We start from the raw sequence: 23,624 nt of genomic DNA on the forward strand, positions 1-23,624 counted from the left end.
TCTTCTATACATGGAGTTTCCCACAGAAACACACTTCTGATGATTGTTAAATGCATTGTATTTACATACATTTACAATACATGTTTTACTTTGTTTTTAAGCAAAATGGACTTGGTTATATGGAGTTTATGTCTTACATGTGTTTTGTGTCTATTTAGGAGAAGCTGCACTGACTATTACTCAGTGACTTACAAAATAAGAGTTCTAATATGCAAGTAATTGAATTATGAGTGTTGTTAGTGATTATATATATATATATATATATATATATATATATATATATATATATAAGATTGTGATAATATGGTTATAATGATAATATAGTGTTTTACAAAATAAGAGTTCTAATATGCTATTAATTTGATTGTAATAATATAGTTATAGAGATGATGCAATTGTAGTCATTTACAAAATAAGAGTTCTAATATATTAGTAATATATTAGTAGTGTGTGTGTGTGTGTGTGTGTGTGTGTGTGTGTGTGTGTGTGTGTGTGTGTGTGTGTGTGTGTGTTCGCCTGTTCTTCTTCGGTGGTGTTTGGAGGACTCTGGCACGCCCACCTGAGCCGTTCCTGCTGACCAAAAGCACATGATTATCTGTGTTTACCTGCAGTTGCTCTCAGTGCCACGACACACAATGGACCCTGTTTAGGAGTTCTGACCTTTATATGTCATTTCATCGCCCCTTTAAAAGCGCGAACGAGATTTCTGAACATTTTACTGGACATAGTGGACCTGCGAGGAGTCGAGTCGAGGACGTTAACGTGAGCGCTGCCTTATGCTGTGGACCGAGGAGCCTCGCTCAGTGCCAGCAGCGAGCTAACGGGGGAGCTGCAAAGGTAGCTAACATTACAGACCTGGCTGGTCTACTACATTGCACAGTGTTGACATGGTGGCTATGGCTGTGTATCGCTGCTGTCATGAGGAAGACGCTGAAACCTGGCCGTCACATTAGCTAGCTAGCTAGCCGAGGTCAGTGTCATGTTTCTTTCAAGTTCAGATCGACTGACCAGGAAGTCTACAGACTGTCTGGCCACCTAAAGCCTGAGGGGTTCTCATCTAGTAGCTAGGTTCAGTGTTGCTGTGCTGGTCTTTGTACTAATGCGCTATTAAACGTTAGAAAGGTAGCTAGCTAGCATTTAGCCAGCTAAAGCCAGAAGCTCTGCCCTGCATCCTTGGTGTTGATGGTTCTCTGTGGTTCTGCGAAGGGGTTCTTATACAGGTAACGGTGTTATATAAAACCATCTTAAAGGTGTAGCTAAATATGTGGAAGAACCCATACAAGGTTTTCCATCGATTCTGAGAAGTATTTAACCATTTACTGAGCTGTCAGAGCTCTACATAGAAGGCTTACTATTGCCTGTAGTAAAGAACCCTTTGGTTCCTTTTAAAGGCTGTAAGCACCCCTTCAAGAGCTGAATAGCAACACACTCATTTCCAGGATAAATGATGGGGTGGGGGACTGACATTACAATATACTGTATATATCTTGTTGCTGTCATTCAAAAATCTTGCATGTCCATTTTTTGACATAATATGAAGTTGTTTTTTTATATTGTATTGGAATATCATATCCCTCGATATATCCATATCCATATAAGTGTGTGTGTGTGTGTGTGTGTATGTGTCTAGATAGTTAGGTAGGTAGATTGATTTTTACCAGAAGTGATCAAACATGTCATGATATTAATAATGCACTCAGTTGGAGTAAAATGCATGATTGATATACACATGTAATGGAAAATGAGAACATTTTTGCACCAGTAAGTTGTAGCATCACATTGGTTAAATTGGGTAAATTTGTCTTGCGTGACGTTGCACATCCTGCGATGTGACTGTTGCACATGCACACATTGCCGTGACTATGCTGAAACGAAATATTGTGCAACCATAGTGCCAGTGTGTCTAAATCCTTTGCAGAGGACTGTATCTTGTTTATCATGGTATTAATACATGATGTTGCCCATGCCCATTTCTACTTTATTTGTATTTTTTTCCAGCTCCATTATTGGGACTCACACATGCACCCCTGAATTACCTTCTATTGTTTGTCATGGGGGTCATTGAGGAGACCGATGTGGAGCGTGAGTACCACTCTTGTCTACACCCAGTTCACCTCTCATCTGTGTTTAGTTAGTAGTTGCCTTCAGGTTTGACCTGCTATGGCTAGTTGGGCTGTAAAATAACTGGATAAGAGTTGATTGCATTCAGCCACATTTAGTGGTGCTCTAGAACGTCAGAAAATCTGGTTCCACTGCCCCACAGCCCAGTGGCTGATCCAGAGTATCTTTTTCTAACTGTTTTAGTTGTGGTGAGAACCTGATAAAATAATATGGTTTCTGAATAAATATAGGCTGCAACTAACTACTATATTCATCATTCATTAGTTGGTCCATTGGTCCATTTTGATTAATTGGGAAAATAAAACTTGCACTGTCTTTCAATTAATATTTCCAATCAAACAAAGCACCTATACATAAAAAGCTGCTTTACTTAGTATGAAAGAACTACATGACGTTGACGTTGAAGTATGGAGGCTGGCCTAATTCTGCTAGAGCTCTGTATATGTTGTAGCACTTCGAGCCTCAAGTTTGGCTCGGCTTGACCCGCCATCCCATAAGATCCATTGATGACAAACGTCCAGGTTTTTTTTCTGTTCTGGCACCGAAGTGGTGTCGAGCATTGTGGTCTCCATATTAACTTGTGTTTAGTAGTGTCTAAGCTTAGAGGTATCTAATAATTCTAGTTTATTTAAACTATCAGAGGTTATTCTTGAGTAAACAGCGAAGCACTTTAGTAATTTGCTCTGGATAAGAGCGTCTGCTTAATGCCGTTAATTGAAAGTGTGTCCATTCAAACTGTTTTCCAATGCATCCCCATGCAGCTCATCAACAGGCCCAGCTTTTTCACAAACACCCTTCCACATGAAAACACAGAAACACAGAGAGTTCTGAAAACCTGTCTCCTGGAGAGCAGCTCCAAAAGTTTTCAGTGACTTAAAACACATTGTTAATGCGGACAGCATCGGAGCAGAAAAACGGTATTCAGTGAGCGTGTGTATCCATGTACCTGAGCAGGTCTGTCAGCATTAGCAGCCCTGATAACTTTAGCTGCACAGTTTGGCCGAAAATGCAGGCTATGTTTAACAGCAGGTATAGCAGTTATTCACTGTGCGTAACGTTCCTCGCATTTCTGCTGTTGATCTTATAGCCAACCTATAAGTGATGTTAAATTTCTGTGTTTCTGTATTGCTTTTGCACTGCTGTATCTTTCATCAGGTGCTTTCTTCATTCAGTCATTTGATGTTAATGTATAACCCTAACCCTAACCCTAACCAAGCCAACTAATAGATCCTCCATAAACAGAAAAAAGGAAACTAGTTGATACAAACTTTTTATTAATTATCAGTAATGTTCCTTAATTGTTTCATATGTAATCTGGAACGAATTACAGTATTACCCTGGAACACCAGTAAAATTAGCCTGATTTGAACCTGGGAATTGTAGTTTGTTGCTTTACAACAGCCTTTACATTCCTGTAATCTCAAAGGTCTTCTCAAGACATGATGGTAACGGGAATAGTCCACAGTTCTTTTAGTCATGCAGTGTTTTTAGCTATCTAGGCTATGGCATATCTCAGAGTAGTACCAATGAAGGTTTAAATGTGTACAGATTAACCCAATGGACAGAGTGAGTGAGTGAGTATACAAGACCGCACATGTTGAGCCATTTTCCCAACATGGATTAACTGTAGCCTTGGACTTCATTGCCGTGGCAGTGGTGGTTCACTATTGACCCATTCTAGTCTAGGCTTGGGCTTAATCTGGATATGGGAAACCAGCCCATAGCATCCAGGATTGAAGCATTTTTCTGCCACAGGCCAGCATTGTCCTTTCCTTCACCTTGCCAAACAAATGGGTTTGCTGAGTTGCTGTAACGATTTCCTGTCCCTGTGAGCAATGTGTTTAGGAAAGAATTTTCTTAAAGAAGCATTTGAGTGCTATGACTGCTTCTGAAGTAGCAACACAGACCTGAGTTAATTGCTAGAGGTCGTGTTACATACTTGTAATGGTAGAGATTCAGAGAATCCATGTGTGGAACTTTCTAGTTTAGATCAAAGCTTTAAATATTTAGTATTAAAGAACAAGAACAAGTTCTCTCTGTAAAAATGCTGGCTCGTGCCACACAGTTAATCATCCTAATCCATCTAGTTAGCTTGAACATCTAGAGCCTGTTAAAGGGACAGTACATAGAGCCTTCCTGTATTTTGCCTGGCAGCCACTAACCTACAGCACATTAGTGACTGCTAGATGGTCACATGCCTTGTTGTCATGAATTTTGAGCAGGAACTAACATAGTGTTTAAAATCAGATCTTTGTCAGATTACCAGTCAGAGACATTGCTTTATGGCATCTTGTGACATTCTAGACATACTGCTGCATGGTAAGATTATTTTTCTTTACATATGAGTTAAAATGCAGGTGAAGAAGACCTTTATATGCTTTCATATATACTGTAGAAGTCAATTTTATAGAGTTAAATTTCCTAACTGAATATTGAGCACTGGACCTTTAAACTAGGTCATATACTTAATAACTGACAGGCTCGTGAAAAGTGTGTATGTGTGTCTGTTTGCCCAATCAGAGGTGACCCTGGCCCTGCTGGATGCAGCCAATGACAAGGATGCAGGTGTGCAGGAGCAAGTTCGGAAATCCATCCTGACGTTGGGGAACCAGCAGCCAGATAAAGTGCTTTCGATGTGTCAGGACTACCTGGTTAAACACTCCAAGGTCAGATGATTTTATTGCCTTAATGCAGGGCAGTATATACTTTTTTCATTGTTGAGAGCAACTGACTGATGACATTTTCTTTAGGTTACCTAGTAATTGAAAATTAATTGTTTTTGAGAATTGATACAGAATTGCACAATTTATCTTTGTTTTCTTACACCTAATAATACAGTGATGTTCCATTAATGCCATCAGCACATTTTTAAGATCCTAGTTATTTAAAAAGATTTTTTTGTGATCATACTTTATTTTGATGTTTACTGTTTATACTCTATAAGAACAGAGGCTTATTTCTGATATCAGTAGCTGTTACCGCTATAGATGGCTAAATTTCTTATTATTAAGCTGTTCAACACGGATTCTTTTGCTCCAGATTCCAACACACTTAATCTAGGTAATCACTGTTTGATAGCCCTTGATTACCAGGCTCAGGAGGATTTGCCAGTTGAATAAAACAAATGCATCTACAGGCTGCAGTATTTAGGATATATACAGTACTGTGCAGATTTCTTGGCACCTAAGCCCTTTATATAAAAGCATTTCCCTCAGCAAAAAGTGTTTTTTTTCCCAACCAGATGATCAACTGTTTTATTCTAAACCTTAATCTAAGCCTAAACATGGTGTGTCTGTGTGTGTGTAAGCTGGCAGCTCTACCATGAACCTTTTCATGGACACTGTGTCATTTCCTTTTTCTGCTAATGTGACTCAGCATGTGATCCCTCTCTGATGGTGTGACTGATATTTTGCATCACATTAGGCACTATACAGTGATCTGTTTTTATGGCAAAAAGTGATGTCACATGGGGTGGCTTTGTACATCTGATGTTCAGAAATTTATGGCTAGACTGCTACTCTTGCCCTGAGACGACTGTGTAGTATTAAGTGGATGAATGGATGGATGTATTGACAAATATTTAGGCTGCTTGGCAGCACATAGCTTGTGTCTTGTCCCAAAGAAACAACCATGTGGAATTAAAAAGTAAAAAGATAGCCCAGATAGTTAAACATCCAAGAAATTTGCAGAGAAAAGCTCTTGTATATTTTTATGATTCAGGGTTGGATTTAATAATAGCTTTGATGTAGCCAATTTCTATAGAACTGCATGTTATGTACTTAAGATGAATCTCTCTTGTGTAGCTGGTTGCAGGGCACAGAGTGGTGGTTCTGCAGACCATAGAGCTGGTGGTAAAAAGCAAAATTGATGACATCAGTTACCCTAAAATAAAGAGCATCATATCACTGGCCTCAGATGAGATGACCAGGTCTAAGGTAAGTCATTGTTATCTTTCCTGAAAAAAGAATAGGCACTTTTGTTGGTTAGAGAAAGCAAATCAGGGTTTTATATATAACATATTGGTTGACTTATTTTTTTTCTCTATAGGAGGTTGCTGCTGACTGGCAACAAGCAGCCAGTAATATTTTGGTTGCTGTTGGGAACAAATACATCAATGACATCATGGAGGAGATCCTCAGCAAGTTCCAGCCTGGGGTTCTACCTCACTTTTTCGTAGTCCAGACATTAGCCAGTCTGTCTGACTCTAATGGTAAATATTTTCCTGTGCCTCTTTTCTGTTCAATTAGATTTAAAGTATCATCTGTTTGGATATATTTAAATGAATCCATCCGGTTCCTCTACATTCATAATGTAACTTAGCACTTGCTGCACCTGCTCTGACTTGGGAAACCTCAAAGGTACGTTGCTATATTAAGGGGGCCATTCAGTTGGTGGAGCCTTTGTTTCAGTTCCTCTCTCAACCACATGATCATCACACTATAGTTTGGTGGATTTGTTTCCCTATTTTACTTTACATATTGCCCCTTTCACTGCTGTACAAGCATGCTGACTGATTTGTTGAATGTCTTGTTTATACTTTCAGTCTATGGAATGGTGCCGTTCCTCAGTGCAATCTTGGGTACCATGTTGCCAATGTTGGCCATGGCCAAGCAGGACAACATGAAATGGGTCTTCTCCTCTGGTAAGCTTGCAGCATAACTTAAAGGAAGACAGATGCATAGTTGAATCTTTCTACAGTCATATATTCTCTTTATTTAATATATTTGTGTCCTTTTTAATAATAACTAACTAATTTTCATATGTCAGCTCTTTACCGCTTTAGTGAGAGCATTCTAGAGTACTTAGCCAACCTGGACAAAGCCCCGGACCCCACTGTTCGCAAGGACACTTTCTCCAGTGAAATCTACGCTGCCTATGACATACTTTTCAACAGTTGGCTGCAGAGCAGAGAGCCCAAGGTACGCGGAATGAGAGAGAGCAGGGATCCAATTAGCGCTAACTCAATTTGATGGTCAAAGAGAGTCTGTTGTTTGAAAAGAAGTCACGACACTGTGCCCTCTGCGCCTTTTTCCTCTCTGACAGAAAAGGAAGTAAATCTAGTTTAACACTGGAAGCAGATTTGGCTGCTTAAAGGCCGTGGCAAAGAAGGGCTAAAGCCTTCAGCCCACAACAAGAATGAGCAAAATTAGTTATTTAGTAAATCAAGAAGCAAAAATGAATAATTCTTTAATATTAAAACATACAACATTTAGTTTGTAGATTATATACTATGGTACGAATAGGAAAAAATACTAATTCCTCAAACTAATTTTTTTATAAGTTTGTTCTGTATGTGTTCACTCTAAGGCTGCTAGTGGCACACGCCATGACCGGGAATTTGGAACCAGTGATCCTCAGATCACAATGGCAGCGACTCAGTCCGTGCCTCAGTGAGGGGATGTTTAAACCAGAATCATCCCCTTTACCTGTTTAGTTTATAAGATTTGTTTTTGTAACAAACCAAACAAAACCACAAAGTATTTTGATGAATGTCAGCTGCATCGGTACAGGAAAAACTGCTGTTTTTACAGCTATGGTGTAACATACCACGATGTATAGTACAACCACTGGATCCAGTACAGTGTTTCCTATACTTTTGTGTTTTTCTGTAAGTCACCTAACCACACTCAAGCTTAGAGATTACCTTACGAGTTGTATCAGGTGTGTTGGATTACGGGAAATGGTAAAAGATGCAGAGCATTGGATAGGATTGGAAAATACTGGGCTAGACTTTTGGAAATTTGCAATTCTGGACTCAAAGAGAGTATTCTCCCCACTATGGAAGGCCAAAGAGCTCTAGAGGACAGAAATTTCCAAACTCCTGAGCTGTGTGACGTCTTGAAGCTTACATGTAAATTGCTCTTTATTTACTTCACTGGTTAGGTGTGATTAATCGCTGTGTGTGCACATTGCAGTTGCGTCTGACTGTAGCAGAGGCTCTGGGGTCGATGAGTCACCTGATGGCTCATGATAAGCTGGAGGAACAGCTCCCCAAACTCGTCTCCACAATACTCAGCTTGTACAAGAAAAATCCTGAACACTACATCATCAGCAAGGTTCTGCTCCTCTTGGCCTCACTCACAAAACCTCACTTCATTTGAGATGATTTTAACTGTATGTTTACTGTCTCAATCAGTTTCACATTGTCTTACTCATTTGTTTTGCTTTAAGATGTAGAGATGTCAAATTCACTAAAATGGAAAACTATCATGGAAAGTAATCAGTTTTTTATGTATTTATGTATTTGCACACCTTGTTTGGGAACAGTTAGAGACTACAACTCTTCTGAGCACTGTGTGTGTTAGTCCTTCCTTAGTGGTCAGGACCACCATTAGCCGAATGCTTTTGGTTGCCTGGCTATTACAGCAGTGCCAGCTTTTTTATTTTAACAATATTGAACATTTTGTAAATAATTTATAAAATGTAATTAATAGAAACTATAGCATTTTTTCTCTTGGAGGGAAATGTTCTATATATTTTGTGTATATATAAATATAATATAAATATATACTGTATATGTTTTTCATGGAGTGTCCTAATTCTTACATGACGGTGCATGCCACTACCATGTCAGTGCCATTACTGTGCTGAGAGTTCTCCACCACCTAAGTAATATCTGGTCACTACAGTGGTTTATTTCCATTGATGGACAGGGTAGAGGGTGGCTGAAAAATAAGCAGCAACAAATGGGCTACTCTTAAAGCATAATATAAGCTGGCAACTCTAAGTTTTTGTGTGTCATTGCATGTGTGTTTCAGAGCCTTTGCCAGGTGCTGGATGCCTCTGTGAATATGGGCAGCAGAGTTCTTGAGACTCAGATGGACAGCCTGCTCTCTGCTCTGCACCAACAGGTCAGGCAGCCCTTTTTTCTTCTTGCTGTCTTCTCCTTGTGTTTTATGCAGTGCTCTGCATCTCTTGAATGTGCAAAACACACTCAGAGGTTGTGTCAAATTAACTCTCTTTAGCAAGTCGACTCTTATTTAGTCACTGCTGTTGAACAGGTTTGAACTAGTTTTCCCAGTTTAAGTAAGCCCACATAGTCCCAGCCCACATGTGCACACCTGCCAGATCTCAATAGTGTGTAAAATGCAGAGTTTGAATGATGAAATTACTTAATCTCTGCGTTGGTGTAACACAGTATGTAGCTGCAAACAGTAGCTGTTTATTTTTCCTGATTAGGAAGGGAATTTCACATTTCACCTCCACAAGATGTCAAGACTAGAGGCATTGTTGCATTTCTGTCCTCTGTTTTGTGTTTGCTTTTAGTATATACTTTTTGTCCTCAATTTTCACTCATTTTGTTTTCTTTCAGGTGTGTTCACCTGTGGACTTTAACAACCCCCCAACTGTGAAAAATCACAACGAAGTACTGCGATGCTTCACTATCCTTGGTACATCTTTTTACCTTCCTGTGGAAATATAAACGGAAATCCTAAAGACAATATAAAAATGGGACCCTAGAATGCATAGCTGTATTTATCTTGGTATAGTTTATTAATGGAAGTGACATACCGTAAATAAAAACATCCCACTTCCACAACCCTACTATTTCCAAATGCTAAGAAAAGGGGTAAAAGCTAATTCTAGGCCGACCAGGTCAAGCATCGCTCAGTAGAATGGCTAGGCTAAAAGCTACCAATCCAAAGCCTAATACAATCTCTTAAGCTAGATAACCGCAGATCATGTTAAATAAGAGGCAAAAAAGATAGTTTTAATAGGCTTGTAAACTGGATAGAGCATGTTTCACCCCAACCAGAGTTACATACTTACTATATGTACATCAAATAACAGTGTAAAATACAGAATCAGTGTACTTTATGGCACTTTTAACAGTATATTACCACATACAATGACAAATGAACTCTAGAGCTTTAATGACATCTCACTATTGGTGAACAATATTGATGATCCACAGTTTTAGTGGCAGTGAAAATAGTGCGCCAGGATTCAAATTTGTGGTCTTGCACTAATACCTGAATTAAATCCACAAAAACAATAATTTAAATGATTTTAGCACTTATTCACAGTATTGGATATCAATTATTAGCCTAATAACTTAGTCTATGGGTGATTTGATTGTGAAAAGTCAGACTCAGTAAGTCTTTCTTCTGACTGTGATGAGAGTTCCGAGTGTGCTCATAGTCAGGTGATTTGGTCTAATGACTTGGTTGAGGGGAAAGGAGATTAAGTTACAGCCGAGTTAAGCTTTAGACGCCTCGTGTCCTGCCATCACTGAAATTACATTTCACATGTAGAAGTTTGGCTTAGCCTTCAGGCTTTCCTTGAGCTTTTATAGTTTTTTTCAGTGACGACAGCCAAAATGGTTTGTCCTGAGCATATTATGTAAACTGATCGACAAGCACGTAACAGATCTGCACAGCTCTGGCACGTTCTTCTTGTGTTTATTTAGTCTGAGGTAATGATTGTGATTCTTCATTGAGACTCTACGTTAGAGCGCATCATGATAGCTCCATATGCAGTAGTAATGGTCACCCAAAAGCAGGTGAACACACACTATTTATCAAAGTAATAATGGAGCAGTGGAGCACTTCAGACTGGTCACGTATTTCCTCATGACCTTTCACTTAAATGCAGAAGTCCGAATCATGATTTTGATTAATGTGCTGTTAATTTTGTAGACCTATTAAACCGCTTGGGCCTGTTTCCCAGATGAACTTAACGCCTTTTGCGTGAAGGATTGTCACTGACTGTGTTATTTAGTCCAGGGGAGCACTTAATACGGGAAACTGTCTATATGCATTGCAGTCTTCTGGGTTATGAAACACAGCACAGTATTAAAGTTCTTGACCATAATTCGCCCGAGTGTGATATTTTATGTTTGTCTGTTTTTGACACAGCCAACACGTTCCCAGACCGGCTGATGGTGTTTGTCCTGCAGAGGCTGGAAAACAGTAATGAAAGAAACAGAATGGGCTCCCTGGCTGTGCTTAGACACCTCATCAACTCAACAAGTGAGACCCACGTTGCCACTAAATTGCACACTTAAGAGGGCAATTGCCTTTTTAAAGAGTCCAGATTCAGCAAGCCACTGTTATCTGACATGTCGCTGGAAACAGATGTTTTAAAGTTTTACCAAGTATAAATACTTTGTTGTAAACATATTCGTAAGAATCAGAGAATTTGCTTTTTTACTGTTGAAACACTCTGATAGTTCTAGCTTCCATAATGGAAACCAAGAAGCTTCTCATCCTTGCCAGCATCAGACAGCCTCTAGTAGACCACAGCAATAAGGTAAGCTCTCACTAGTATGTTTATATTGGCATTTATTTAACAAAATCATTTTCATCAATTTCAATCTGTTCGTTTGTCTTTTTTGTGCAGGTAAAGAAGAGGGTTGTGCAAGTGATCAGTGCTATGGCTCACCATGGCTACCTTGAGCTGGAGGGTGGAGACCTGCTTGTGCGCTTCATCATTCAGCACTGTGCTCTGCCTGACACCTACTACGTATGTGCCTCTCTTTCATGTGTGTCGTGTAGGCTGGTGGCTAAACAAAATAATCTAACTGAAGGATATAAATTGTACTATGTACAAAGCTAAAACTTTAAGACTGATGTGGTTCTTTAGTTAGCTAAACAATTAATGATCCTGCACGTGTGAAAATCTCTACTCTGCCATAATGCTGGGTGGTCTTTTTCAGGAAGACTTTGGGATTTGATTTGCATTAAAATGTTAATTGTCCTCCTGAACAGTTTTTATTTTTTGGCCTATCTGGAAACTATGTGGAAGATTCATTGGCGATTTTTAAGCAGCCCATGAGAGTTTTCCACAAGGATTACCAACATGCATAATGTTGGATTTTTTGCAAAAGAAGGATATTGGCAGGGATAGTGTGCAGTACCTGTCTCTTTGAATCTATGCTGTGAAAAGTTCCATCATTTGTCAGTCTAATGATGGTAGTGGTGGAAAACTAAATTGCCACACTAGATTTTCCCATCAATCTTCTATGCTTTCTTCTTTGCTAGTTGTCTATTCATAACTTGGAAATAAGTTGGTACATTAACATAGGTTTTAGTATTTAGAATGTTAATATAACAGATCACTTGAGAATATTAGGTTTGCACCGAAATACCTTTTAACCCTTGTTAGTGTAGTTTGTTTTTTTGCGTAGTTTAAGCTCCGTCATTATTTAAGCCTTCCTTTCTTATGTCAGAAAATGACAGACATGCCAAAACAAGTCTAAATATAGCTTGGTAGTTTGGTAGTCTAGCATGTTAGACAGAATTTCTAAACTTCTTTCAATGAGCTAGTAGACATGCAATATGCTTTTATGATCACAATTCATCAGGGTTAAACAAAACCAACTATTTTATTGAAGCTATTTTATGTTTGTGGACACCCCTTCTAATGAATGCTTTCAGCTGTTTTAAGTAGTACCCATTGCTGACACATATGTGCAGATGCACACACACCGCTTGTGTAGCCCCTGTAGAGAAGTACTGTCAATAGAATGGGCCTCCCTGGAGCAGATAAACATAAACCTTTTGGCACCATAGGCAATGCCAGACATCGGCTGGTGGGTTATAAAGCCACCCCCCCCCCCAGCATTGAACTGTGAAGCAATGATGCAGCTCCAGATCACACTTTTGGGATGAGCATTCCCTGGACAGTTTTTTTTATTATTATTTTGGCAGAAACATTAAATTAGCAGGTGTCCCAATACTTTATGGAGTACTCCATAGAGTTTAGTTCACATATAAGCAGTGACTGTTTTGTGCAAGACCGATATTGTTAAGGTCTGTCTGTCTAAGATTAGCTGTTGGAATATATTTGCAGCGGGGGCAACGTCCCTCAGACCCCGAGGAGGTGACCAATGAGGCACTAAGAAGCATGTGTGACAACACGCTTCACCTCTTCACTACAACTGTGGGCCGCCTGACTGACGTGAGATTACACACACACAGACATATAAATGCACTATAAATGACTTTTGTATGTATTTGGATGTATTTCTATTGACATTTATACAGTTTTTGACAAACAAAGGCTGGAGTCTTTAATCCGAGATTGCAGTTCTGTTTATACTAGGCAGACTAATAAGCCCTTACAGATGTGAATTGGGCAAACGTGCCGGCTAATGTAAATTGTTGAAGACTGTGTTTGCATGACAGTATGAAAGAGGGACCTCATAAACACGTTTAGCAGTAAATCAACCATTCAGCCAACATCAGGAGCACCAGACCTGAACAGCAGTGTGTGTGTGTATTTCGTCTGGAAAAGTTTAGCTCTTTCTTGTGTGGCTCCCAACATTAACAGTATGTGGATGATCGGGTTTTGTCATCATTCTAACACTCCATTTTATAGAGATGATTTCTGCTGTCTGTAAATAATGACAGAGGGCTGCACACAGAATTAACTATTTTTAGAAACTTTGTTTTGAAGCAATGTTTATCGATAGATAAAGTTTCTGTTAATTAGTACCTTATTTGTATTTTATGTCTGATTTATAGCATTTAGCTGATGCTCTTATCCAGAGCGATTTACAAGGTTACTCTTCTTATAGAGGTGGGCCAATGTAGTATTAGGAGTCTTGCCCAAAGACTCGTATTGGCGCACCCAGACTAAGACTCGAACCCCGGTCTCCCACATAGCCTCCTATTACAATACGCACATACACAACAACAATACATTTAACAGATTAAAAAAAACAAAAACATTTAACTCTTTCGCAAGCAAGTTCTAGCTACTTGTAGTAATCTGTTTTTGTAAAGATGAGTTTCCTTTCTGTAGCATCTGCACCATTTTAGGTGAAATTGAAGGTTCCTGCATTTTAGGGATGCACTGTATGTTGTAGAAAGACTAAGACTAGTTGACAGATTTGATGAATCAGTAGAATTAAAACTGTTGCATCGGATTCAAAGCTGAATGTTCGGATCTCACGGGTGGAACCGTTCTTGTGTCAAGGTTAATATATATTTTGTGAAGTGTAAGAAAAACTAAATAATCAGCCCCATTATAAGAGCATATAACATATAATTTGAATCTGTTGATATTCTGTAGCCATCATTCTCAAGTCCAGTCCTGCACAGTTTATTCAGTGCCCTAACACACTCATTCAGGCTATTTGGTAATTGCCAGGCTTGTCAGAAGTTAGATCGATGTTGAGGCAAAGAATACTCAAAAATGATCAGAGCAGCCCCACCTAGGTTTGGGCTGTATAACGGTATTACCATATACTACAGTATTTCAAAATATTGACAGTATTTCAAAATTACAACGTGTCTGATTTGTGTCAGAGTTCGTTTCTGTATCTATATAGTATCTATATAAGCTCATTCCCCATGTGCATTTAAGAAACCTACAGGGTGCAGGCGCTGTGGGAGCTTGCTGATTGGTGATGTTCGCTCTGAAAAGCAAGCCTAACATAGTTGCGAGTTTAGCGACGTGCTGAGTTTGAAGGGGAGTTAACATGGAACATGGATAAACTAGCCACTAAATGTGCCTGAAAACTGTCAAAAACACCCCTAAGACCATTCGCTTAACATGCTCTCGGATATGAAGCTTTATCCTCTAAACTTGCTGAGCAGAAGATCGTTAGCTGTATGCTGGCTTTGATAATAGGCTGGTGTTTTGCATCCTGTGTGTGCTATAGGTGCTGTGGCCGATGCTGCTGTGCTATCTAACCCCAGCCCAGTACTGCAACGCCACCACTCCACTCTGCAAGAGCCTCATCCTGCTGGCCAATAAGAAACGAGCAGCCCAGGAGCCTAATTTCAGCATTGACTTCACCGCGCCAGGTGAATACCCCATACACACACATACACACACGGGCACACGTGAGCTTATGATATCACCGATGAGCACAGCTCCAGACAACTTTAAGTGCAGAGGGCTTTTCCACTGGCTGAGCCATCCCGCACCAGTTCATGAGGCCACTGCGTAAACACACTCTGTCTCTTCAGCAGCTCACAGCCCTGGCCAGCTACTTTTTTTGGTACTTTTTCCACTGCCTTTTGGAAGCGGAATTTCACTTGCAGACATTTTGTTTTCATTAACAAACGTTTGCTTGGCCAACACTGTCTGGTTCTAATTAGTCAAATGAAAAGCCATATTTATCATGTGAATAAAGTACTGAGGTCCTGGAGGGGACGATAATTGTTTCTCACAGCGGTGATGATGAAGCTCCGCTCTTAGCAGGACAAATGACATCCCGGCTCGCTAATCATTTACACGTTAATTGTAATACTTTTGGATTGGGTGCCGTTGTTGATGGCTTACCCTTGTCTGCCCTATTTTCCACTAGTCTTTTCATCCCTTTTCCATGTTTCTTTCACCCCCCCTCCCTTCTCTTCTCTCTTCTCTACTCCATAGGTTCCAGTCTTCCATCACAGTATATACTAATGATAAGGCTCTTGGTAAGTCAATGTACATGATGTCTTTATCCAATGTTTTAATAAAGAGTTATTAAAGGGAACTTTTACTAGCAGCACCCAGAGTATCTGGTTTACTATCACTGTTGTCTGTGCTTGAAAATGGGAACTACAGAGTAATATATCTTGCGTGTAAAGAGTCTACAGTTATGCGCTTCTCATGATGGATGTTTTCAGTTGATTTTGTATGAAAGCATGACCTTATTAAAGGTTTTCATTCTGTCCCAGGTGAATGCTGCCTTTCCGTTCCGGTGTCGAGGTCATGGTGCACCATCACTGAGTCTACTACATGCCATCGTACCCAACATCCACCCTAAAGCAGAAGTGCTATGGGGCACAGAGATTCCCCTACTTCTTAGCCGTCTGGAAGGTCAGTGTAACTAAAGAATGTGTATGTGTGGATAAATTATATTCTTGAACTGTCTTAAAAAAAGGGAAGCAAACCTTTCTTCCAGAGTCAGTGTCCTATTGTAATATGCAGAATGACATTTTACCATTTTTACTCATGAAATCATGTACTCTTGTTTTAAATAGTGCTAAAATATTTTATGCTGTAAAGAACTGAGATCACTGACCGGTTTAATGTTTAGTTACCCCCAATCTTTGTTTCCACAATCAGAATCCACACAGGAAACTCTGGATAAAAAAAACTGGGAAGATAGCCTCCTTCAGGTAAACAATTGTAGATCTTTCTCAGGAATCACACTATCAGCTTGCTTGTTCTTGTGTTCTCTGTCTGCTATATTTTGATGACTCTGTTGCTATATGGTTTCTGTAAAGTTCCTGTCCAAAACGCTGGTAGCCATTGACGATGGTCAGTGGAGCTGTCAGTTGGCAGTTGAGGCAACCCGCTATCTTCCCACCTACAGCAACTCTATGGAGGAAAAGGTGAGGATTAGTTGTTCAATTCTCTCTCCTTTTTATAATGCAACTTTGCACCGGACTATGGACCCAGATTATTTAAGTATGTCGTACATCGATTTACAGTTAAGAGCAAATAGCATTGCTATTATAACATTTTGGCATTTTATGTTGTGTTGTTCTCTTGCATTTTCCCTAATCTCCAGGTGCTGTTAACCATATTAAAGCAAAAAATGGATATGAACTTCTTTCAATCTATAAAATTGAGGATTTCATGTAATTTGACCAGGAGTGCCTAAACATTTCCATAATACTTCTAGTACTTTATTAACATGTTAACTTTGTTTATCTTATATGTAAATCATGTGTACAATTACAAAAGCGGTAAGGAGAGATTGGCACAGCACTTCTGGCGTTGTGACCTTTTTAAATGAGACTTATTAGGGCACATTTATGCTGATGTAGTTGTATGCAGAAAATGCCAAAAAAACATGCTTTTTATATAGTCAATGTAAATCCAAAAGTGATCCTGTCACTAAAACATATTAATGTAAACGGGCTCTAACTGTGCACAAATGTTAAGAATCTGGCCCAGTAGTGTGTTGGGTGGAATTCAAATAGTGTCAGAATTGAATGTAAAGAATGAACTGGGGAATAAAACAGAGGTGGTGAGGGATATGCCAGAAATTGAAGACCACCCTCTTTTTAATGTAAGAATAAAATGATATTTGTAAAATATTAACAGTGTACTCAAACACTTATTAACATAATGACATACTTTATCACAATAATGATTTATTGTAATACTACCCAACCCTACCTGTGTGTGTTCTTGTGGAATTGTTCAGTTATCTTGGGCAAGTTACTCAGCTCATTCTAAATTGGTCCATTCTACAACACTATTGGGTTCTTCCCTTTCTAGAGCTTCCTGTACAAGTGCATTGGTATGACTCTCCAGCAGTGCACCAATAAAGAGCTGGTGAGAAAACAGCTTCAGGACATCCTGGTCAGCGCCCGCCATAATGATGCCACAGAGAGAGCGGTACAGCAGAGAAAATGCATTACACACACACACACACACCACTATCACTATGTTTATTTGCTTGAATCTCCTTTATCTGTCAGCATCTCTCTGGCCTCCTGTTCACTATATTGAGCAAATTGAGCAAGATCCTCATTCTGTATTCTTTCACAGAGCCATCTGCTCACATCTACATGTGTACGGTAACCTTCAATGTAGATTCCTGTTAGAACAGCCAAATAAGTACAGGCTCTTCTTTGTGCATTTCATTCCTTTTGCTCAGTGAGATGTGGTCTTGTGACATGAATGCATTTAAGGCTGTCTGTTTATTTTCAGAAGGAGGTCGTGCCTTAGCTCAAAGCCGTAATTTCTGGTCTTGGTTCAGCATTAAGCTTTATCACTGAGAGATTTGATTAGGGGTTGTTGGACTGACAGTTTCTAATTGCATAATAGTGCATGCTGATGATTACACTGGTCCACTGTTTGGAAATCTGAGGCTTAAAAATCCATTTAAAAGCCACTAATAGGTAATAATGGGAGTAATTGGGAATGATTGGTTTCACAGGGAGTAGCGATGGGTATTGGGCTATGTGCCAGCAGTCATCTGGATGGCACTCTGACCAAACTGGATGAGTTCGGGAAATCTGATGCCTTCAAGAAAGCCTCAGGGATCTTTGGTCTGCTCAAAGTAGGTTCTGCTTGCTTGCTTGTTGAGAAAAAAAGAAAGGTCTCCCAGGCATATATGTGAAATTTGTGGTAATATATAGCCATAGTTAGTAGTTAGCTGTTTTGTCTAATAATAAATCACATTTGGTGCCTTGCAAAAATGGTCAACCTCCTTAAAAGTCACCAGCTTTTATGGATTACAAATGACACTTTGCTGTTGTGTTGTCATATTTTATTTTAGAAGTCTGACCCAAGAAATGGATTAGTAAAAAGACATGTTGAATTTAAGTAAGAACATGTTTGTGTGGAAAATGCTGCTTGCCTAAGTATAATCTGTGTGGTGGAAGCTCCAAAAACAGCTAAAAGCTTGTGACTTGGAAACTACAAACAAGCTTACAATCATTTTGAAGGAGCTACAGTTCAGAGCTCAGGGGCTGCGAATAGGGTAAAGGTGTACCAGTCAACCATATTAAGAGCTCTGTATGTAACTGGCCTGAATGGGAAGGCGGCTAGAAATAAACCATTCCTTAGGTAGGCCTAACTAAAACAAATACCATCCCAACAGTGAAGCATGAGGGTGGTAGCATCACAGGGGATTAGTATTTTTCTCACTGGGTATTTTGTTGTAACTGAAGGATGAAAGGATGGTACAAAATACAGGGGAATACTGAGAGAGAGCCTGTTTCAGTCTGCTAAAAACTAAATTTTGGAAGAAACATAACCTTTCCAAAACAAGGTCTAAGCCACACAGGATTGTATGAACAACAGTTCTACAGTAGCCAAGTCTAAGTTCATATCTTCCATACACTTCCAAACTGATAGGAAAACCTTAAAGCTCTTTTTGCAGACAATTGTGGTTCTACTTAGTCTTGAAAACTTATACAAGCTCACATGCTGCTCACAAATGTATACATTTTGACTGAGGTTCCATTTTCAGAGTATGTTGGCTTGCAGCAAAAATACTGTCTGGAACAGTCTACACGATCGCCAAGATCGCTACACGTAATCTGTCTCAGATTTTGGTTGTGTGTGTTCTTAATGGTGCTGTTCTTGTTACTACTGATGTTCTGTTGAATGCATCCCTCATCAAACAGGATAAAAACGATGTGGACGTGGAGAAGATTAAGAGCACTTTGATTTTGTGTTACGGTTATGTGGCACTGCACGCCCCAGAGGACCAGCTTCTTAATCGACTCAACAATGACATACTACGCAACATTAGCAAGCACTTCAACACCAAGGTAAAATGGCAAGCAGCTTCAGTCTGAGCTAGACCTCTGCAACTTGAGCACTTTGAGTAGAAAAGAAAGAAAGGGACCTAGACTAATACTTTTAGACAGTTCCAGAGTAGAACAAGGAACAGGGTTGTGTCTGTGGTGTGCTGAAGAACTACACTTATCTAGAAACAGCTCCCATTCAGTTTATATGTGCAGGCCCATATCCTAGATCAGCACTCCAGCAGGCAAATAAATTGCAAATATAGGCTTTAAAGCCTTGTCAACTGAGAGGTTTCAGTATGAGTCTAAAATTACACACAATTTTGCTATCTGTTTAATCATTAATAGTCTCTTCAAATATTACATTTAAAGCTTTCATTTTATGTCCAGAGGGTACTTCTGTGGTTTGAACAATCTTTTTTTCTTTAAAAAAAAATGGTGAGGTGTACAGTGGTTACCACAGAGTTGTAATACTTTCCTAAATGGAATAGAAAAAAACCCTCTGTGGTTCAGCATTGTACTTGGAGAGGCAGCCATGCTTAGCTTGGCACTCACCCTGAATGACCTCATGTCAGTGGGATCCTGATTGAGCTAGAACCCACTGAAAGCCCTGATCAGAAATTCTGCAAAGCTCACCCTTTTCAAAAGGAAATTGTACATTTTACTTCTAGGGCCGCTTTCCCGGACCCAGATGAAGTCGAATCACCATTACAACATCGTTGCTTTTACTAATTATACCAATACTAGGGTTAATCCATTAGCCTGCCCCAAATGTAATGCTTTTTGTTTTTGTGTACTGGTGTGTGTTCCTTGTATGTGCTTTCTAGTAAGTGTTCTATTGTGTTGGGGCTGTGCGATATGGTAAAAATATATCACCATATTTAAAGACATTTTGGCGATACTCGATAATTATTGTAATACATGTGATTGCAGGTCACAGAAGCGACAGATTCTTAAAAGCTACTATGCAATAATCATCCAATTAACCAGGAATAATTACACTCCCTGTAATAAGAACATAGAGCTCATTAGGATTCTTGTATATTAAGTGTATACAATTTTGCAATGTATTACAGAAATACACTGATGTACAACATAATCACAAACCACAGATGTGTTGACTATGGCCCCCTAAATTTTGAGTATAATGTTTATAGTGGGTAAAATGCTCTATCTTTAACCTGTCATTGTTCATTGGTGCTCCATACATTGAATATATACTATTTAGTATCTACACAACTGTTTAGAAGTTACAATGTCTTTTACAAGAATGAATTTATAATTAGTTTTATTGATTTGTTCATTAAGATTAGTCTTTAGTCATTTTAATATATGCATCTTATGTGTAGATCTTATGCCAGTAGATCTTAGTCATTTCTGCATCCTTGTTAACCATCTACTACTTTCACATCAAATATGTGTATGCCACAGCTACAGAAAATAAATTAGATGTACATTAGAGTCTCAAGCTTAGATTTTTGTACTTATGTTATGCCCTGTGAGATGCAATAGCCTTTAGGGGTACAGCACAAATAATGTGTAATTGTTAATAGTGTAGAATTAATTGTATTCTTTTACAAGATTAAAAACCCTAACTAGTTTTGTTTTATACTACAAGGTGAGTGGGGTATATACTACTTTGCTTTCTTGTGTTGATTTTATGTGTCCAGAACACTATTATTTGTAGTTTTTAACGAGGCATACATATATCACAAATCTGCCAAACTTAATTGAACTTCTACTAGCTATGTGATGATCCTTGCTGGAGGAAAAAAGTTATTATTTTTTTTTATATTTGTTGAGTTTTATACTGCTCGTATAATTCCATCATTACTTTTATGTTGCACAGGTTCTGGGAATTAAAGTAGAGACCAAGGTATCGACCGCGGAGCCTCTTTCTTTACTTTGCTCTATGAAGCTTACACTAAAACCATTTCTTCTTCATTCTCGAGGTCTCGATTGAAACTTCCAAGGTCCAAGGCTTTCTGAACTTCTCCAAAGTGAGACAGAAAAATAAAATAAACTTTGTAATTGTATCTGTCTGTTCAAGTGTGGTCCAGTCTCCTCAAACAAGAGAACATTTAAACATTACAATCACCAAGACCTTCACATGTTTGTGTATAAAAGCTCAGGTACTGAGTGCAAAATCATCTGAGGATTGAGTTCTCTTGGCATCTTAAAAGCTATTTAGAAAAAAGTGGTTCTGTTGTTTAGAGAAGTTCAGAAAGTTTAAGAAGGAACACCTGTCTACTAACCCAATAAATGTCTTCTCTTACTAAAACATCACTGTGGTGGTTCTGTGGACTTTCTGAGCTTTCTGACCAGATTTGATTTCAGCAATTTCAACAAATGATTCACTCAAATAACGTCTTGATCACAATTTTAAGATTGCATATTGTGATTTCCTCTCCAGCTTCTGTCTACAATTAATCAGATTACTGTTTTGAGTATTCATGCTGAACTGAAAAGCTAAAATTATCTTTGTATTGAGCATGCTATGGTGGTCACTGAGAAGTGTTGTGACTGGGGGGTCTGCCCACATTTGCTTTGGGCCAATTTAAGGTATTTAAGGTGCTCCAGAGTTGAAGCCTAAGGTTGATGTAGGAGTTTGTGAAGGAACTTGTAGCATGCCAGCTTGATCTGGTCTTGACCAAATACTAATCCTGAATCACTATTTGGGGTTTTGATTACTTAGATGGGTGCAATGTTAAGTGATCTACCTTTCATTTGTTGACAGTTTGTACTTTACACTCTAAGACTTTGTGTATATCTTTGTGTTTATTTGGGATATTTGCAGGACCTGACAATGAAGCTGAGTCTAATTCAAAGTGTTGGGCTCATCGCTAAAGCCATTAATACCTGTGTTCGCAAACAAGGGTATCTGTTCAGCCGCAAACAGGAGCTCATGGGAGTAATGATGGTATGTGAAAGAGTTAATGTGCTGGAAACTTTTACATTTACCTGAACATTCATTAATCCTACATGAAAGGAATTTTAAAAAAGATTGCATCACAGTTGACTCTAAATGTCTCTAAGTTAAAATAAATAAGCTCTCCAGTTGCAAAATTAGTCACCTTGCGTGTTTAAGGTAGTCTTACCTTCGGACAAATACCTGTAGGGTAGGCACCTGGATTCATAGATTGATAAGAAGTGGTAAAGTGCAGTGAATGTCTTTGTGGAAAATGGATAAGTGCTTTTGGGTGTGCCAAAGGCCATAGTGTGGAAGGAAGTAGCTGAACTTGCATGTATATTGAAGTGTGCGGTCATACAGGTCTACCAGCGATGGCAAAATTCCCAGGCTACAGGAAGTTCTCGTCAGAATTGTTGGTGAAAGACAAAACTGACTGTCAGGAACCGATTCAAGTCTTATGAATGAAAATCAGTTGTCTTCCAGGAAAGAATTGCATCTAGTAGTCAATGAACATTGTTCACAACCAATTTCTGCATACCATGCATATACTCTATTAAGCAGAGTGGTACGCAAGAGGCCTTTGCTTACTTCTTCTTAAGAATGATGAGAATTTCCTGTAGACTTGGATTTTTGCCACTGCTGGTGGACACCCACAAATTCAGCTATTTCCCTCACTCTATGGTCGTTGGCACACCCAAATGCATTCCCTTTTGTCCAGGGAGCTTGATCCTGTATGTGAACTTTTAAATCAAAGTAAATGTTATGTGTTTCGTTTGGGACAGGATTTCATTAAAGCGGAATCGCCCGATGTTCTGCGCACTCCTGTACGGCACCTTGTTATGACCACTTGTGCCAACCTCATGTATCCTTTCTTGGCTGCAAAGTCTAAACTGCTCTCTAGTCGGTCATTGATAAGGTTGCTTGATCCCACAAAAGCTCAGGATACTTGTGACTGATGTGACCTAATTATTTCTCAGTAAGTATTTTGGATTTTATTTTTTTATACATGATGAAAGTGATGCTCTTTTATGAAAGTTTGGCGCTGGGTATCCATTTTCAGAAATGTCTACCAATGAACGTTGTATTGAAAATGACAACTGCAAGAAAATCAGAGCATAAACAGAGCAATGTGTTGTTAGGGTTTTTTATTTTTATTTTCATGAGATGTTACATGGAACTGTCCTCCTTAAAACCTTAACCCCAAATTGTAGTAACCTGGATCCTCCTCTGACAGAAAATGAAAATTTTGACATGCTGAAAACATGTATAAATGGGGTGTATGGGCTCCCTACTTTAGAAGGAGCAGAAAAAGGCAAGGACGAGGAGACTTTAGACCCCCAGCAAAGAGAAGTAAGTGTGAAACCTGCTTTAGAAACACGCACATTCATACTGATTTACCTCCTCTGCTTTTTAGATACTGGTGCTCATGGGCTTTCTTG

At 39.1% G+C, this 23,624-nt stretch overlaps 1 protein-coding gene across 2 annotated transcripts in view; it reads left to right on the plus strand.

The window, feature by feature from the left end:
- The first annotated feature begins 572 nt into the window (after positions 1-572).
- Positions 573-23,624, plus strand: part of mroh1 (maestro heat-like repeat family member 1) — a 34,471-nt gene continuing 11,419 nt past the window's right edge. Inside the window, exons 1-26 of one of the 2 annotated variants that reach the window (XM_072679487.1) lie at positions 573-837; positions 1,999-2,082; positions 4,642-4,787; positions 5,925-6,056; positions 6,169-6,331; positions 6,665-6,763; positions 6,889-7,040; positions 8,037-8,177; positions 8,880-8,972; positions 9,434-9,512; positions 10,980-11,093; positions 11,294-11,373; positions 11,464-11,586; positions 12,916-13,023; positions 14,732-14,876; positions 15,451-15,494; positions 15,738-15,879; positions 16,129-16,181; positions 16,290-16,397; positions 17,293-17,412; positions 17,957-18,079; positions 19,152-19,298; positions 21,124-21,150; positions 22,072-22,194; positions 22,968-23,047; positions 23,397-23,535. In XM_072679487.1, coding sequence (XP_072535588.1) covers positions 2,052-2,082; positions 4,642-4,787; positions 5,925-6,056; positions 6,169-6,331; positions 6,665-6,763; positions 6,889-7,040; positions 8,037-8,177; positions 8,880-8,972; positions 9,434-9,512; positions 10,980-11,093; positions 11,294-11,373; positions 11,464-11,586; positions 12,916-13,023; positions 14,732-14,876; positions 15,451-15,494; positions 15,738-15,879; positions 16,129-16,181; positions 16,290-16,397; positions 17,293-17,412; positions 17,957-18,079; positions 19,152-19,298; positions 21,124-21,150; positions 22,072-22,194; positions 22,968-23,047; positions 23,397-23,535 — 2,712 coding nt within the window. In that variant the 5' untranslated portion in view covers positions 573-837; positions 1,999-2,051. The remainder of the gene's footprint in view (positions 838-1,998; positions 2,083-4,641; positions 4,788-5,924; positions 6,057-6,168; positions 6,332-6,664; positions 6,764-6,888; positions 7,041-8,036; positions 8,178-8,879; positions 8,973-9,433; positions 9,513-10,979; positions 11,094-11,293; positions 11,374-11,463; positions 11,587-12,915; positions 13,024-14,731; positions 14,877-15,450; positions 15,495-15,737; positions 15,880-16,128; positions 16,182-16,289; positions 16,398-17,292; positions 17,413-17,956; positions 18,080-19,151; positions 19,299-21,123; positions 21,151-22,071; positions 22,195-22,967; positions 23,048-23,396; positions 23,536-23,624) is intronic. The other variant, XM_072679488.1, reaches the window with a different exon arrangement.

Source organism: Salminus brasiliensis, chromosome 5 (genome assembly GCF_030463535.1).
Source record: "Salminus brasiliensis chromosome 5, fSalBra1.hap2, whole genome shotgun sequence".
Classification (NCBI taxonomy): Eukaryota; Metazoa; Chordata; class Actinopteri; order Characiformes; family Bryconidae; genus Salminus; species Salminus brasiliensis.